Source organism: Salmo salar, chromosome ssa04 (genome assembly GCF_905237065.1).
Source record: "Salmo salar chromosome ssa04, Ssal_v3.1, whole genome shotgun sequence".
Classification (NCBI taxonomy): Eukaryota; Metazoa; Chordata; class Actinopteri; order Salmoniformes; family Salmonidae; genus Salmo; species Salmo salar.
In genome coordinates, this window is record NC_059445.1 from 17,820,700 (window position 1) to 17,836,828 (window position 16,129).

The 16,129-nt window shown below is 45.0% G+C and overlaps 1 protein-coding gene across 14 annotated transcripts in view; it reads left to right on the forward strand.

The window, feature by feature from the left end:
• The window catches only part of LOC106602442 (teneurin-3), a 393,330-nt gene that overhangs the window by 289,071 nt on the left and 88,130 nt on the right, over positions 1–16,129 (forward strand). For all 14 annotated transcript variants that reach the window (XM_045716619.1, XM_045716624.1, XM_045716618.1 and 11 more), the window contains 6 exons: positions 4,403–4,617; positions 5,557–5,761; positions 8,367–8,468; positions 10,134–10,328; positions 12,251–12,451; positions 15,879–16,064. In XM_045716619.1, coding sequence (XP_045572575.1) covers positions 4,403–4,617; positions 5,557–5,761; positions 8,367–8,468; positions 10,134–10,328; positions 12,251–12,451; positions 15,879–16,064 — 1,104 coding nt within the window. The remainder of the gene's footprint in view (positions 1–4,402; positions 4,618–5,556; positions 5,762–8,366; positions 8,469–10,133; positions 10,329–12,250; positions 12,452–15,878; positions 16,065–16,129) is intronic.

The following is a 16,129-nucleotide window of genomic DNA, read 5'->3' on the forward strand; positions in this document are numbered from 1 at the left end:
AGCGCATTGCAGTAGTCCAACCTAGAAGTAACAAAAGCATGGATTCATTTTTCTGCATCATTTTTGGACAAAAAGTTTCTGATATTTGCAATGTTACGTAGATGGAATAAAACTATCCTTGGGACAGTCTTACTATGTTATTCAAAAGAGAAATCAGGGTCCAGAGTAATGCCGAGGTTCCATCACAGTTTTATTTGAGACGACTGTACAACCATCAAGATTAATTGTCAGATTCAACAGAAGATCTCTTTGTTTCTTGGGACCTAGAACAAGCATCTCTGTTTTGTCCGAGTTTAAAAGTAGAAAGTTTGCAGCCATCCACTTCCTTATGTCTGAAACACAGGCTTCTAGCGAGGGCAATTTTGGGGCTTCACCATGTTTCATTGAAATGTACAGCTGTGTGTCATCCGCATAACAGTGAAATTTAACATTCTGTTTTCAAATGACATCCCCAAGAGGTAAAATATATAGTGAAAACAATAGTGGTCCTAAAACGGAACCTTGAGGAACACCGAAATTTACAGTTGATTTGTCAGAGGACAAATCATTCACAGAGACAAACTGATATCTTTCCGACAGATAAGATCTAAACCAGGCCAGAACTTTTCCGTGTAGGCCAATTTGGGTTTCCAATTTCTCCAAAAGAATGTTGTGATCGATGGTATCAAAAGCAGCACTAAGGTCTAGGAGCACGAGGATAGATGCAGAGCCTCGTTCTGACGCCATTAAAAGGTCATTTACCACCTTCACAAGTGCAGTCTCAGTGCTATGATGGGGTCTAAAACCAGACTGAAGTGTTTTGTGTGGTTCGTAAATACAGCGTAGCTAACAAATTGTCAGCCAACGTAATGTGTAAGGTAACTTATTTGAAAAGTCATTACTTTATTACATTGCTCAACATTTTCTTAACATTTGTCATAATTAGTCAAATCAATGAATTTGTATCCGCTCTGGTTGTACTTTGGCTGCATATTTTCCGCCATTTTCTTAAAATCTGAAAGCAATGTGAAGCCATTCCCATTTCCTAAAGAATTGCATTATAGGCCCCAAAGTGCGGAAATAGTGTCCTCTGCGTGTATACTTCATATTTTGCCGTATTTAGTACGACATCCGGGAACTTTCGGCATACTAACTATATCCATACTATGACCAATAAGCATACTATTTATTCAATCACGTCACAAATAGTGCGGTTAGTATGAGTATTCGAACACAGCTCTTGTCTTCCACCATGGCATCATGTGCAATCTGATCTGTGTATGTAATCTGATCTGTGTATGTCATCTGATCAGTGTATGTCATCTGATCTGTGTATGTCATCTGATCTGTGTAGGTCATCTGATCTGTGTAGGTCATCTGATCAGTGTATGTCATCTGATCAGTGTAGGTCATCTGATCAGTGTAGGTCATCTGATCAGTGTAGGTCATCTGATCTTTGTAGGTCATCTGATCAGTGTAGGTAATCTGATCTTTGTAGGTCATCTGATCAGTGTATGTCATCTGATCAGTGTATGTATAGCTGTCAGAGTTGGTGGTGTTTAGCCTGAGCTGAAGCTGCTGCATTATTATCACACAGTAGTAATGGCATAGGGCCAACCACACACACACACACATACTGTACGCACACATACACACACATACACACACACCATTGTCTCTTTCACCTTGTTCATCCTTGTCCTTGTTGATGCACCACATAACCCTGATCAACCACATGATCAAGAGAAAGGCTTTCTCTACTTCTGTGTTGATCTAGTTCAATCAGTGATGTTCCAACAATTAAGAGCCGTTAATACAGATTACTGTTTGATTACTAACAGTAATCTGACTCCCGACAACACTCCCGACAACACTCCCGACAACGCTCCCGACTCCCGACAACACTCCCGACAACACTCCCGACTCCCGACAACACTCAGTACATTGGCAACACTGTTGAGCCATAGTGCATTATAACAGAGATAGAGCCAGCCGCTCTAAGAAAGCAGTTTTTTCCAAAGTGGTTGATTGAATATGCATCTACTGTTGCACACAAGAAATGTTATGTTGACGGATAGTTCGTTTTTCTTAAGACTTAAGTGAATCATGTTTTTCAAGTGGTTGTCCGTGTGTGTTTGGGTGGCTTAGTGCGCTGATAAATAGATGCTCATCTTTTTCTCATGTTGGTGGACTGGACAGTTCAATACACAGCATGATATTGATTGTGTTACTATTCAAACACATCTCATCTTTACTGCTTGAGGGCAGCAGCATCTCATACATACCGTAAAACTTTGCATTTAATTTGAAGTTTTACGGTATGAGGTAATTTTTTACCCTAGCTCACAGAGAGAGAGAGAGCGTTAGAGCGAGAGAGCGCAAGAGAGGGGAATGAGTGCGTGAGAGAGAGAGAGCGAGAGAGAGAGCAAGAGAGCAAGGGGAAAGACGGCGACAGAGAGAGAGCGAGCAAGAAAGAGACCAGTGTTTCACTAGCAAGCAGCATTTTGTGTCTAATTGCTTCTTCGGACAGTGGAAATGGCCCTTTGTAAGCATGTACTGCATCACACATTCTCTCTCCCTCTGTGGCGTTATGAATCTCACAGGTCCCCTGAACCACTCACACATACACCACAGGTCCCCTGAACCACTTCTGCAATAATTAATGGATTATTAACAACAGCTGCTGTCCATTAGTAACTGTAGCAGACCAGTCATTTCCCCCGTGACCGCCATGATTCCCCTCTGAGGTAGCCTATAGCTCTCTCTCTCTCACAAACAAACACACACAGTGTTACTGTGTGGATGATAATGTGTCCAACTCATGCTTATGTATTTGTAGGGATGTTGTGGGTATGGTGATGGGTTATGACTAGATGACTTGTATTTCCCAAAATAATAGTCCTCTCGGATCCTTATTGGATAAGATATAATAATACTGGAAATTACTGGTAAAGTGTGTGACCGTGAGTCGGGGTTCATTAATGTGTTGGTGACAAAGACTGAAATGGGGTGTCTGGACTATAGAAAACAAATAACTAGAACATTTACCATTGACTTATATTTCTGTGGTTGTAACATTAGCAGGTGTTTGGCACTAGTGTGTTACAGTAGTTTGGTGCTGGTTCCCTCTTTGCTACATTACAACGACCATAGGACAGTACAAACAGACCTGAGACCAGGCTACTGTTCTGCCTACTGCCTCATTACAACGACCATAGGACAGTACAAACAGACCTGAGACCAGGCTACTGTTCTGCCTACTGCCTCATTACAACAACCATAGGACAGTACAAACAGACCTGAGACCAGGCTACTGTTCTGCCTACTGCCTCATTACAACGACCATAGGACAGTACAAACAGACCTGAGACCAGGCTACTGTTCTGCCTACTACCTCATTACAACGACCATAGGACAGTACAAACAGATCTGAGACCAGGCTACTGTTCTGCCTACTGCCTCATTACAATGACCATAACACAGTACAAACAGACCTAACAACAGGCTACAACAGGCCACATTACAACATTACTGTAGCAGCCTAGTGCCTCATTACAACATTACTGTAGCAGCCTATTGCCTCATTACAACATTACTGTAGCAGCCTATTGCCTCATTACAACATCACTGTAGCAGCCTAGTGCCTCATTACAACATTACTGTAGCAGCCTAGAGCCTCATTACAACATTACTGTAGCAGCCTAGTGCCTCATTACAACACTACTGTAGCAGCCTATTGCCTCATTACAACATTACTGTAGCAGCCTAGTGCCGCATTACAACATTACTGTAGCAGCCTACTGCCTCATTACAACATTACTGTAGCAGCCTACTGCCTCATTACAACATTACTGTAGCAGCCTACTGCCTCATTACAACATTACTGTAGCAGCCTAGTGCCTCATTACAACATTACTGTAGCAGCCTAGAGCCTCATTACAACATTACTGTAGCAGCCTAGAGCCTCATTGCAACATTACTGTAGCAGCCTAGTGCCTCATTACAACATTACTGTAGAAGCCTAGAGCCTCATTACAACATTACTGTAGCAGCCTAGTGCCTCATTACAACATTACTGTAACAGCCTATTGCCTCATTACAACATTACTCTAGCAGCCTAGAGCCTCATTACAACATTACTGTAGCAGCCTCAGGAAACAGTTATTATGCATGGTTGTTATGAGGATTACCATCTTAATCTGATGGCTGAATGCAGGCTTCCGCTAACAATCTAAGCAGCTGTATTCAAATGCATAGTGATGATGCCTTCCTCCATTCACTTTCGTCATTGCAAGTGCGTACTATTTTATCATGTTGTCCTAAACTGGAACCATGTTTCTGTCATTCAGCATGCTAATTTAATCCCTCTTCCCCCCCCTCTCTCTCTCCTCCCTCCCCTCCCCCTCTCTCTCCCTCTATCTAGGTAAACTAGGGGTGTTCCTCCAGGAGAACAACACCATAGACACAGGGGAGGTGGACGTGGGGCGCAGGGCCGTTCAGGAAGTCCCACCAGGGATCTTCTGGCGCTCCCAGCTCTACATTGACCAGCCGCAGTTCCTCAAGTTCAACATCTCAGTGCAGAGGGATGCGTTGGTGGGGGTCTACGGCAGGAAGGGCCTGCCCCCCTCGCACACACAGGTAGGAAGGACCCCCCCACACACACACACACACATTAGGTAGGAGGTGTAATTGGACTGTCACACTCACTCAAACATACAGGTAGGGTGGAATCTCAAAGCTCATTGGAAGAGACGATTCAATGTCCCTCCCCTCCAATGAGCTTTGTGAGGGAGGTAACACATTGAAGCATCAAGGATTTGAAGGCTAGTTATGTTTTCAGACAGGGCCAATGTATCATCTTTAACAATGGCAGACATATTCCTCAAGGGTACGGCAGAGACACTCCATGCAGCCTCCAAATGAAGCGCACACACACACACACACACACACACACACACACACACACACACACACACACACACACACACACACACACTCCAAATGAAGCGGCTGAAGCCTAATAGAGGTAATTGGCAACAAAGTTCTTCACAGCGCTGCGCGTCGATACCCCAGAGTGGAGCGAGAGCGTTAGCAGGCGCCGTGGCATTATTTGCTCTGTGTGGTAATCAATATGTTTCTTTAAGACGTTGGAGAGGACATAATGAGGGGATATTGACGGACATGTTGGATGAGGGCTGAGGAACAGACAGGGAATTAAGAAGTGGTCATTTTTCAGGTTTGGTCTCTGTGGATGGTGTGTGTGTCCGTGTCAGGAATGAGTATTTTTCTCTTTTTGGGGAGAAAAGCATTCTTTCCACGAAGGACTCATTAGCAGAGATGGGGAAAATGTTAATAGAATCAATGTTTATGGCCACTGTGATATAAAACATTCATGGCCAGAAATGAAAGGAGAAATGTTCCAAGTCATCCGAGGCCAAACGTTAGTTCAACCATTAGTGTGGAAGGACTAGAAACAGATGAAATGGAGTCTCATATTTGTGTGTGTGTGTGTGTGTGTGTGTGTGTGTGTGTGTGTGTGTGTGTGTGTGTGTGTGTGTGTGTGTGTGTGTTGTCCAGTATGACTTTGTGGAGCTGCTGGATGGCAGTCGCCTGATCACCAAGGAGAAGCGCGGGCTGGTGGAGGGCGTGTCTAGGCGGGCGCGCTCGGTGAGCGTGCACGAAGCGGGCTTCATCCAGTACCTGGACTCTGGCATCTGGCACATGGCCTTCTACAACGACGGGAAGAACTCAGAACAGGTCTCCTACAACACCATCGTCATAGGTCAGTATGTGTGTGTGTGTGTGTGTGTCTCCAGCGGGCGTCAGCGCTGCGTCATGTTTGGCCTCTCAGTAAGTGGCTAGAGAGTTGAGGCCCTACATCAAAGCACAGCACACACTCCTTAGTGGCCTGTTCTCTCTCCCTCTTTCTCTCTCTATCTCTCTCTTTCTTTCTCTCTCTCTCCCGCTCTCTCTCTCTCTCTGTCACGCCCTGACCTTAGAGATCTTTATTATTTCTCTATGTTTGGTTAGGTCAGGGTGTGACTCGGGTCGGAAAGTCTATGTTTTAATTTCTTTGGTTTTGGCCGAGTGTGGTTCCCAATCAGAGGCAGCTGTCTATCGTTGTCTCTGATTGGGGATCACATATAAGTTGTCATTTTCCTTTTGGGTTTTGTGGGATCTTGTTTTCTGTTTAGTGTCTGTGTCTGACAGAACTGTTCGCTTTCGTTTTGTTGCTGTAGTTATTTTGTTTTAGTGTTTCTTGAATAAACGAATCATGAACACTTACCACGCTGCGCCTTGGTCTCCTTCTACCACCAACGAGAGCCGTTACACTCTCTTTCTTCCTCTCTCTCCCTCTTTCTCTCGCTCTATCTCTCTCTCTCTCTCTCGCTCTCTCGCTATCTCTCTCTTTCTCTCCTCTCTCTCCCTCTTTCTCTCGCTCTATCTCTCTCTCTCTCTCTCTCGCTCTCTCGCTATCTCTCTCTTTCTCTCCCTCTCTCTCCCTCTGTCTCTCTCTCTCTCTCTTCCCACCTTCCAAAGAACAGGGTAGAAGGTTGACTGCCTTAATCAAAACACTACTCTCTCGCCATCTCTGTTATAATGGAAATTAAAATGAATTGTTTGACCATCCATTGTACGAACGCTATAAAGGTTGGACATGCCCCTGCAATAAGCACACACACACACACACACACACACACACACACGCACACGCACACACGCACACTCACCAGCTCTCAACCTTTAGCCTGAACCTTTAGCTATATTGAGAAGTCCTGTTTGGCAGTACATGGATCTAGCGTGTTGGCTTGATATTTACTGAACCACACTATGACATGCCTGGTACAACTTCAGAGAAATCATTTCAATACCTTAATTCCCTCTCCTAACCTGGTCCATGTACCCAAAAGAGAGCTAGACAGAGAGGAGGAGGGAGGGCTGAAAAGCATGGTCATAAATGACTAACATTTTGGCCCAATGGTGTAAAGGACAGAATGATTGGGGGAAGAGTGTGATAGATAGAGAGAGAGAGAGAGACAGGAACAGATGGTAAAAGGCTGATAATATTGGCCTGATAATGTGGAGGACAGAGGGATAGAAAGAGATATAGAGAGAGATAGAAGGAGAGAGATGGTAAAAGGCTGGTAATATTAGCCTGATAATGTGGAGGAGAGAGGGATAGAAAGAGATATAGAGAGAGATAGAAGGAGAGAGATGGTAAAAGGCTGGTAATATTGGCCTGATAATGTGGAGGAGAGAGGGATAGAAAGAGATATAGATAGAGATAGAAGGAGAGAGATGGTAAAAGGCTGGTAATATTGGCCTGATAATGTGGAGGAGAGAGGGATAGAAAGAGATGTAGAGATAGAAGGAGAGAGATGGTATAAGGCTGGTAATATTGGCCTGATAATGTGGAGGAGAGAGGGATAGAAAGCGATATTGTCACGTCCTGACCCTAGTAAGATGTCATTTTCTATAGTAGAGTAGGTCAGGGCGTGACAGGGGGTGTTTTGTGTTTTTCTATGTTTTCTATTTCTATGTTTAAGTTCTAGTTTTTCTATTTCTATGTTGTTGTTTTTTTGGGGTTGATCTCCAATTGGAGACAGCTGGTCCTCGTTACCTCTGATTGGAGATCATATTTAAGTAGGTGTTTTTCTTGCTGGGTTTTGTGCGTGATTATATTTTGAGTAGTGTGTTTTCTCTGCGTCACGTTTTGTTATTTGAAGTATTTGGTGTATTGCATTGCATTACATTTCACGGATTAATAAAGATGTGGAACTACGAACACGCTGCGTCTTGGTCCGATCCTTTTGACAGCCGTGACAGATATAGAGAGAGATAGGAGAGAGATGGTAAAAGGCTGGTAATATTGGCCTGATAATGTGGAGGAGAGAGGGATAGAAAGAGATATAGAGAGAGATAGAAGGAGAGAGATGGTAAAAGGCTGGTAATATTGGCCTGATAATGTGGAGGAGAGAGGGATAGAAAGAGATATAGAAGGAGAGAGATGGTAAAAGGCTGGTAATATTCTGTCCGTCTTGTAGCTACAGAGGGGTGCTGGTAGTGTGAGCTGGATGATTGGTGGTAACAAGGTGTTGATTGGTGGGCTACGGCAAGCAAAGAGACCCCGTTTGTCTCAATCAGGCATATGGGGGTGGTGGTGATTAGAGCATAGAGGCAGGGAGAGGGTGTGTGTGCGTACATGTGTGGTACTTTGGTCTGCCTGGCTAATTATCCGTTTTCTATATCAGGATATGGGCGTCGTTCGCATTGTCTATGTCGCTACACTCTCTCCGTCTTCTTCTTCCTGTGGCTGTATGCATATCTCTAACTCACACAAACACTCACTAACACTCTCTCTCTCTCTCTCTCTCTCTCTCTCTCAGAGTCCGTTATGGAGTGTCCCCACAATTGCCATGGCAACGGTGACTGTCTGTCTGGAACGTGTCATTGCTTCCCAGGGTTCCTTGGGCCTGATTGCTCAAGAGGTAAGACGCACACATACACACACGCCGTTTGAGAGGAGTAAACCCACTATCTCCTCCCGTAATTGGCTGTAGAGTGTTGTCCCGGCGCGTACATACAGAAGCCTTGGAGGCATTGATTCAGGCACACAGACACACACACACTATCACTCACTCACTCACACACACACATTGATTCAGTCAGTCAGTACCTCTGTGTCTCTGCCTACTACCACCTCCATCAAGGAGGCTCTCTCCATCTCCCCTTTCATCATTATACAACACCGTGTGCTTGACTGGAGAGCAAACAAAGAGAAAAGGGTCTCACAAGTCATTAGAAAGTCTAATGTCCCTCCATCCATCACTGTTCATCAGCACTCTGCTTATATTCCCTCAGAATGATACTGAAGAGCTGCTGAAGTGACTTCTGTGTCCCTTTCTATCTCTATTAACCCGGTGACACCATGTATATATCTCTATTAACCTGGTGACACCCTGTATATATCTCTATTAACCCGGTGACACCATGTATATATCTCTATTAACCCGGTGACACCATGTATATATCTCTATTAACCCGGTGACACCCTGTATATATCTCTATTAACCCGGTGACACCATGTATATATCTCTATTAACCCGGTGACACCATGTATATATCTCTATTAACCCGGTGACACCCTGTATATATCTCTATTAACCCGGTGACACCATGTATATATCTCTATTAACCCGGTGACACCATGTATATATCTCTATTAACCCGGTGACACCCTGTATATATCTCTATTAACCTGGTGACACCATGTATATATCTCTATTAACCTGGTGACACCATGTTTATATCTCTATTAACCTGGTGACACCATGTATATATCTCTATTAACCTGGTGACACCATGTATATATCTCTAATAACCTGGTGACACCATGTATATATCTCTATTAACCTGGTGACACCATGTATATATCTCTATTAACCTGGTGACACCCTGTATATATCTCTAATAACCTGGTGACACCCTGTATATATCTCTATTAACCCGGTGACACCATGTATATATCTCTATTAACCCGGTGACACCCTGTATATATCTCTAATAACCTGGTGACACCCTGTATATATCTCTTAACCTGGTGATACCCTGTATATATCTCTATTAACCTGGTGATACCCTGTATATATCTCTATTAACCTGGTGACACCATGTATATATCTCTATTTACCTGGTGACACGCTGTATATATCTCTATTAACCTGGTGTCACCCTGTATAAATCTCTATTTACCTGGTGACACCATGTATATATCTCTATTTACCTGGTGACACCATGTATATATCTCTATTTACCTGGTGACACCCTGTATATATCTCTATTTACCTGGTGACACCATGTATATATCTCTATTTACCTGGTGACACCATGTATATATCTCTATTAATCTGGTGTCACCCTGTATATATCTCTATTTACCTGGTGACCTCATGTATATGCAATATTTTACTCCAACAAAAAAACATTCATATACAATATTAGCAAAAGCGTTTAAATGGAACATATATCGCATGAGACTATGTTGCCATGCATGTGTGAATGTGCACACTGTATTATGCGTATGCTCGTGTGTGTATTTATGCACATACACACAGTACACTAACATCCATTTGTCCCTCTGTGTCCCGTTGCAGCTTCGTGCCCCGTGCTGTGCAGTGGTAACGGCCAGTACTCCAGGGGTCGCTGCCTGTGCTTCAGTGGCTGGAAGGGGACAGAGTGTGACGTGCCCAGCAACCAGTGTATAGACATCCACTGTGGGGGACACGGCATCTGTATCATAGGCGTCTGTGTCTGCAACACCAGATACAAGGGAGACAACTGTGAAGAAGGTAAGAGACCAGTCCATCCATCGATCAATCAATCATCCAATCAATCAACTAAGTTGTATTTGTATCAACAGTTGTCACAAAGTGCTTTACAATAATCTAGCCTATCTGCATCTAGTGTAGAAATAGGATGGAAGCCCATAGATGGACAATGGACAATAAAGTATTGTATCATACCTACAGAATATCTCAAACACATCAACAGTGATTAGGAGATGGGAGAAAGGAAGGATTTCAGAAGTATTGGCTGCTGTCACTGTGTAGCACCGCCAAGCCTAGATAGGCCAGATCAGAAGTATTGGCTGCTGTCACTCTGTAGAGCCGCGATGCTTAGCACATGATAGGCTAGATCATCTTAGCCAGATGTATTAATCCATTAGCATGAGATCATAGATTCTCATTGTTTTTCCTGTTAGAGGGATCTTTTGATCTGCCCTGTCCTTTCCCCCCTCTCCTCGGTGTGTGTTGAGACACATCCTCTTCCCCTCTTCCTTCCTTGTCAGCCAGTCAGTGTGTGATTGCTCAGCATTCATCATCATAATCGTTACCGCCAGCCAATAGTTCAGTATTACAGAAACAATTGCTACTCTCTACTTCACAGACATAAAATAATTACATCGCTGTCCCTATTGATGCGTGGCTTGAGACACACACACACACACACACACACACACTGACTCGCTCTCACACGCACCACACACACACACACACACACACACACACACACACACACACACACACACACACACACACACACAGACAGAGAATGGAGGAGAATATTAGATTAGCTAAATTATCCTTGCATGTACCTGCTACGCTAGCCTACAGAACAACCCACCAGAAGGCTAGCTCTGTCTGTACATTAGATCCAATTATTGCACTTCCCTATGGGACAAAATCTCATCTTCACTGCTCAATAAAATGGATTTCTGCCAACCTCCTCCTACTGACACGCACACACACCACAATCCGACGCTAATGCAGTTAGTTTGCAGTGAATGTTATTGTGAGGTCTGTGACCCAGTCAGTAGTCAATGGACAGATTAAGACCCATCATCACTAAGACAGCAGAGGGAAGTAACTGCAGCTCAACAAGCATCAGCCCCAGGCAACTTGCATTTTATTTTTGCACATGCGTGTAATACAACAGGTGAGGATCTGGGGACCCATGCCAAATCTTTTCAGTCTCCTGAGGGGGAAAAAGTGTTGTCGTGCCCTCTTCACAACTATCTTGGTGTTTTTGGACCATAGTTTGTTGGTGATGTGGACGCCAAGGAACTTAACTCTCGACCCGCTCCACTACAGCCCCGTCGATGTTAATGGGGGCCTGTTCAGCCCTCCTTTTCCTGTAGTCCAAGATCAGCTCCTTTGTCTTGCTCACATTGAGGGAGAGGTTGTTGTCCTGGCACCACACTGCTACGTCTCTGACCTCCTCCCTATAGGCTGTCTCATCGTTGTCGGTGATCAGGCCTACCACTGTTGTGTCATCGGCAAACTTAATGATGGTGTTGGAGTCGTGCTTGGCCAGGGAGTACAGGAGGGGGCTAAGCACGCACCCATGAGGGGCCTTATTGTTGAGGATCAGCGTGGCGGATGTGTTGTTGTTTACCCTTACCACCTGGGGGCAGCCCGTCAGGAAGTCCAGGATCCATTTGCAGAGTGAGGTGTTAAGTCCCAGGGTCCATAGTTTAGTGATGAGCTTTGTGGGCACTATGGTGTTGAACGCTGAGCTGTAGACACTCACAAACACAGAGATAGTATACACACACACCGACACACACACAAACACAATTCCACGGTTCCACAGTGAGTGTTTGCGTACTGTATGTTTACATTTGCTTTATGCAACAATCCAAAGTGACAGCAGTTGGATGGGAATTGATTGCGACAAATCAACCTCTCTCTCCTTCCCCTCCTCCCTCCAGTGGACTGCCTGGACCCTGGCTGTTCGGCCCATGGTGTGTGTATCCACGGGGAGTGCCACTGCAGCCCGGGCTGGGGGGGCACCAACTGTGAGATCCTCAAGACCATGTGCCCCGACCAGTGCTCCGGCCACGGCACCTACCAAAGCGAAAGCGGCACCTGCACCTGCGACACCAACTGGACCGGCCCCGACTGCTCCATCGGTACGTTGTTGGTGTGAGCACGTTGCTTGAACGTTGGTAAAGGTTGTTAGTTGTTAGCATGCAAGCCTTCACGCAGAAGTACTACATTTTTGGTATGTTGTTAGCACATTAGCATGCTAGCCTCAAATGAACTCAGGAGTATTACATTTGGTACGTTGTAAGCACATTAGCATGCTAGCCTTATTAACTCAGCAGTACTACATTTGGTTCATTTTTAGCACATTAGCATGTTAACCTCTCATTAACTTAGCAGTATTACATTTGGTACATTGTTAGAACATTAGCATGCTAGCTAATGTTAACTCAGGAGTACGACATTTGTTAGCTACTACTCATTCACCACGAGGACATAGCTGGATATCTAGTAAAGATGTCATTCACAGAGCTTCTCTCACACAGTTGTGCCATGGCCTTCCCAGCTATATCCTTTCACTGTATCACTCTCTCTCTCTCTTTCATTCTGTATCTCTCTCTCTTCACTGCTGCTTTGTTGACTAATGCTGTTATGAAGGCCACAGTGTGATTTTTATATTAACTGGGCTTAGAGAAGAGAGAGCACATCGATCTGATCCATTTTTCATTTGGGAGAAAGCTGTGTTTATCTGGCTCTAACACACTGGCTCAACCGGCAAAGAGAAGAAAGGATGGAGGGAGTGAGAGCAAAGGCCGTGGGTTTGTTAATTACACTGAGTTTCAATTAAATAAGACAGTACTGATAATTACTAGAAAACAGAGAGGGAGGGATGGATAGAAAGGGAGAGACTGAGAGAAAGAGAGAAAGAATGGAGGACGATTCCACACCCGGACAGCCCGAAAATGTTGATTGTTTGACACTTCTATCACTTTTTTTTATTTTTTATTAGGAGGAAGTGGAAATTTGAGTCCCTTTTTAGACCTATACATGGTTTGTGTAAGACCCTATGATCTGTGAACCGTACATGATACAGACACATCTTGGTGTCAATATACTCCTTATAGCGGAGATTCTGATATTGTAAATATAAAAAATAGAAATATTTACATCTCAAAAGTACTCTTTTTTATCTTGTTCATTTCAAGACGTATTGTTTGGAACAATATACTCTACAAGTATATCAATTTTTCAGAGTGAGTGATTTTCAAAAAAATAATTAAGATAACAATGTTAAAAGCATGTCAAACATCCTTCCTTCCAATGAAATTTGTGTGTGAGAATTGCCCGAAAAAATCGGAGATAACCTAAATATATTTGGGGCTGTCTGGGCGTGGAATTGCCCTGGAGAGAGAAAGAGTGAGATAATGACTTAGACAGATGGAATAAAGTAAAAACAGAGGAATAGGAGAGAGGAGAAGCATGGGTGTTAAGCAGAAACATATTTCCTCTTCTGTCTTTATTATTGTTTTGTCTGAGACAGTTTGGTCTGGACCGCCTGGGACCACGGTGACCTTCAGACAGATGTGACCAGAGCCTCGGTCTGGTCACCCCTCCAGGCGGCTCTCTCCCTCCCTCCTCCCTGCTTCACACAGTGCGCGCCACGTCTCGCGCACACACACACCGCCCCGGCGACACGGCGATGACAGTGACGAACAGCGCCACTTCCTGACACACAACACACTCTCTCTCACACACGCTCACGCACAGCGGTAATGGCAGCTCGCCACAGGCAGCGGCGGCCCACACTGAGCGCAGCCCCTCCAGGGGGCTGATGGTACTTTAGAGACCGAGAAAGACTGAGCGGTCGGGGGTCTGTTGGGCTTGTGATCTTACCTGGAATGACTCCGAGATTAACAGCTCCATCTTCCAGCCACTGAACGATAGCTAGTCAAAGAGAACGCCGCTCAATCAATGTCTTCTATCTAGCCACTGACTTCAACCGGAATTGCTTCTCTTAGCCACTGTCTGATAGCAACGGTCCTACGGTCGATTATTTGTCCCTGCCTGCAAAGAGTCCAAGAAGTGGCAACATTTGAGTTGTTGTTACTCCTATACCCGTGCTATAGCACTGTAGGTAGTCAACATTGTATGAGGATTTTCTTCCAGTATTGCTACAGTGATCTGTCCTGTTCTGAACTCGCTGACACAGGTCTCATCCCGTCTACTGGGTTGTGTTTCTACAGGACTGTATTTCAGTAAGAGGTAGTATGCAGTAGTTAGCCAGGGTGGCTCTGTCTGAGTATAGTCTTCACCCTGCCAGACATCTGCTGCCTGCAACCCTGACTGTCTGTCTGTACGTACAGACCTGCCAAGACAGACACAAGACTAAATATTGAGACTGTGGTTCAGTTGGGAGAGCATGGCGCTTGCAACGCCAGGGTTGTGGCTTCGATTCCCCCGGGGGACCAGGACGAAAATGGGTGCACTCACTTCTGTGAGTCACCCTTGATAAGAGCGTCTGCTAAATGACAAAAATGTGATGTTGTCTCTCTTATATTTTGTGCAAACAACAATTCATTCAAACACCGCTCCCCTCAGTTTATATTTAAAGGTCATATCAATAAAGGTGTTCCTGTCGTCTTCATGTAACCGCAACAAAAAGGCTCAGAATGGAAAACAAGTGTCACTTTCACTCGGAGCTAAAATTGATTGGTGGAATTTTAACGCACACTTCTGGTTCAAATGGTCTAAACTCTGAAGAACAGAACAGAGACAAAAACAGTTCCATCTCAACTGACAACATTCCATCCGTCGGTAGTCTGTACCAAACAAGCCCAGATTGTGTGCAGGCGTCCGTCTATGGGCCCCACTGCAGCAGGATTGATTTATCTGTGGTTGATTGGTTTGGTCGTTCTGGTTCGGGCACAGTGGGAATCCTTGTGTCTGACTGGATGGCTGGCTAACAGTGTCTACCCATACTCTACCCTTATCCTATTCTTACCCTGTCTGTGGTAAAGTTCAACACGTCTACTCTCATAGCCTGAACTGTCCATAATCAATGATCACACTTCTGCCCACACTGCCCACCCCTCGCACGCATGCACACACACACACACACCCCCCATATCACCAACACCACCACCGTGCCCCACCCAGGAACCTTCAAAACCTCCCAGACTCTTCATGCTACACCGTGTCAGCCACGGGGGACAGACGTGTCAGGGTAGAAAGGTGTTCTTTGAGAAATACCAGGCTGACAACCATATCCACCCGACCCCGACCCCACCCGCTGCCAGCCCAAAACACAATAGTTGGAAGCATTGTGCCAACGGAGACCCTGCCTGGCTACAGTTGAAACAGAGATAGATGAAACCTTGTGTCTGTTTTGTTTGTTATGAATGAATGTGTTTCAACAACCACTTCGAGGTCTCAGAGCGGGTGACGTGGACGCTAATAGCACACCCAGATAACTAGCTAGCGATTCTACATCATTACACACTGACACTAACATTTCCTTCTTTGTGTGTGTGTGTGTGTGTGTGTGTGTGTGTGTGTGTGTGTGTGTGTGTACAGAGGTGTGTGTGGTGGACTGCGGCTCCAACGGCGTGTGTTTCGGGGGCAGCTGTCGTTGCGAGGAGGGCTGGACGGGTACGGTCTGTGACCAGAAGGCCTGCCACCCCATGTGCACTAAGAACGGAGTCTGCAAGGAGGGCAAGTGTGAGTGCAACCAGGGCTGGACCGGCGAGCACTGCAACATCGGTAGGTCTACTGAAAAATACACACGCCTACAGTGGCCGTACACATACACGTGAATACATCATATG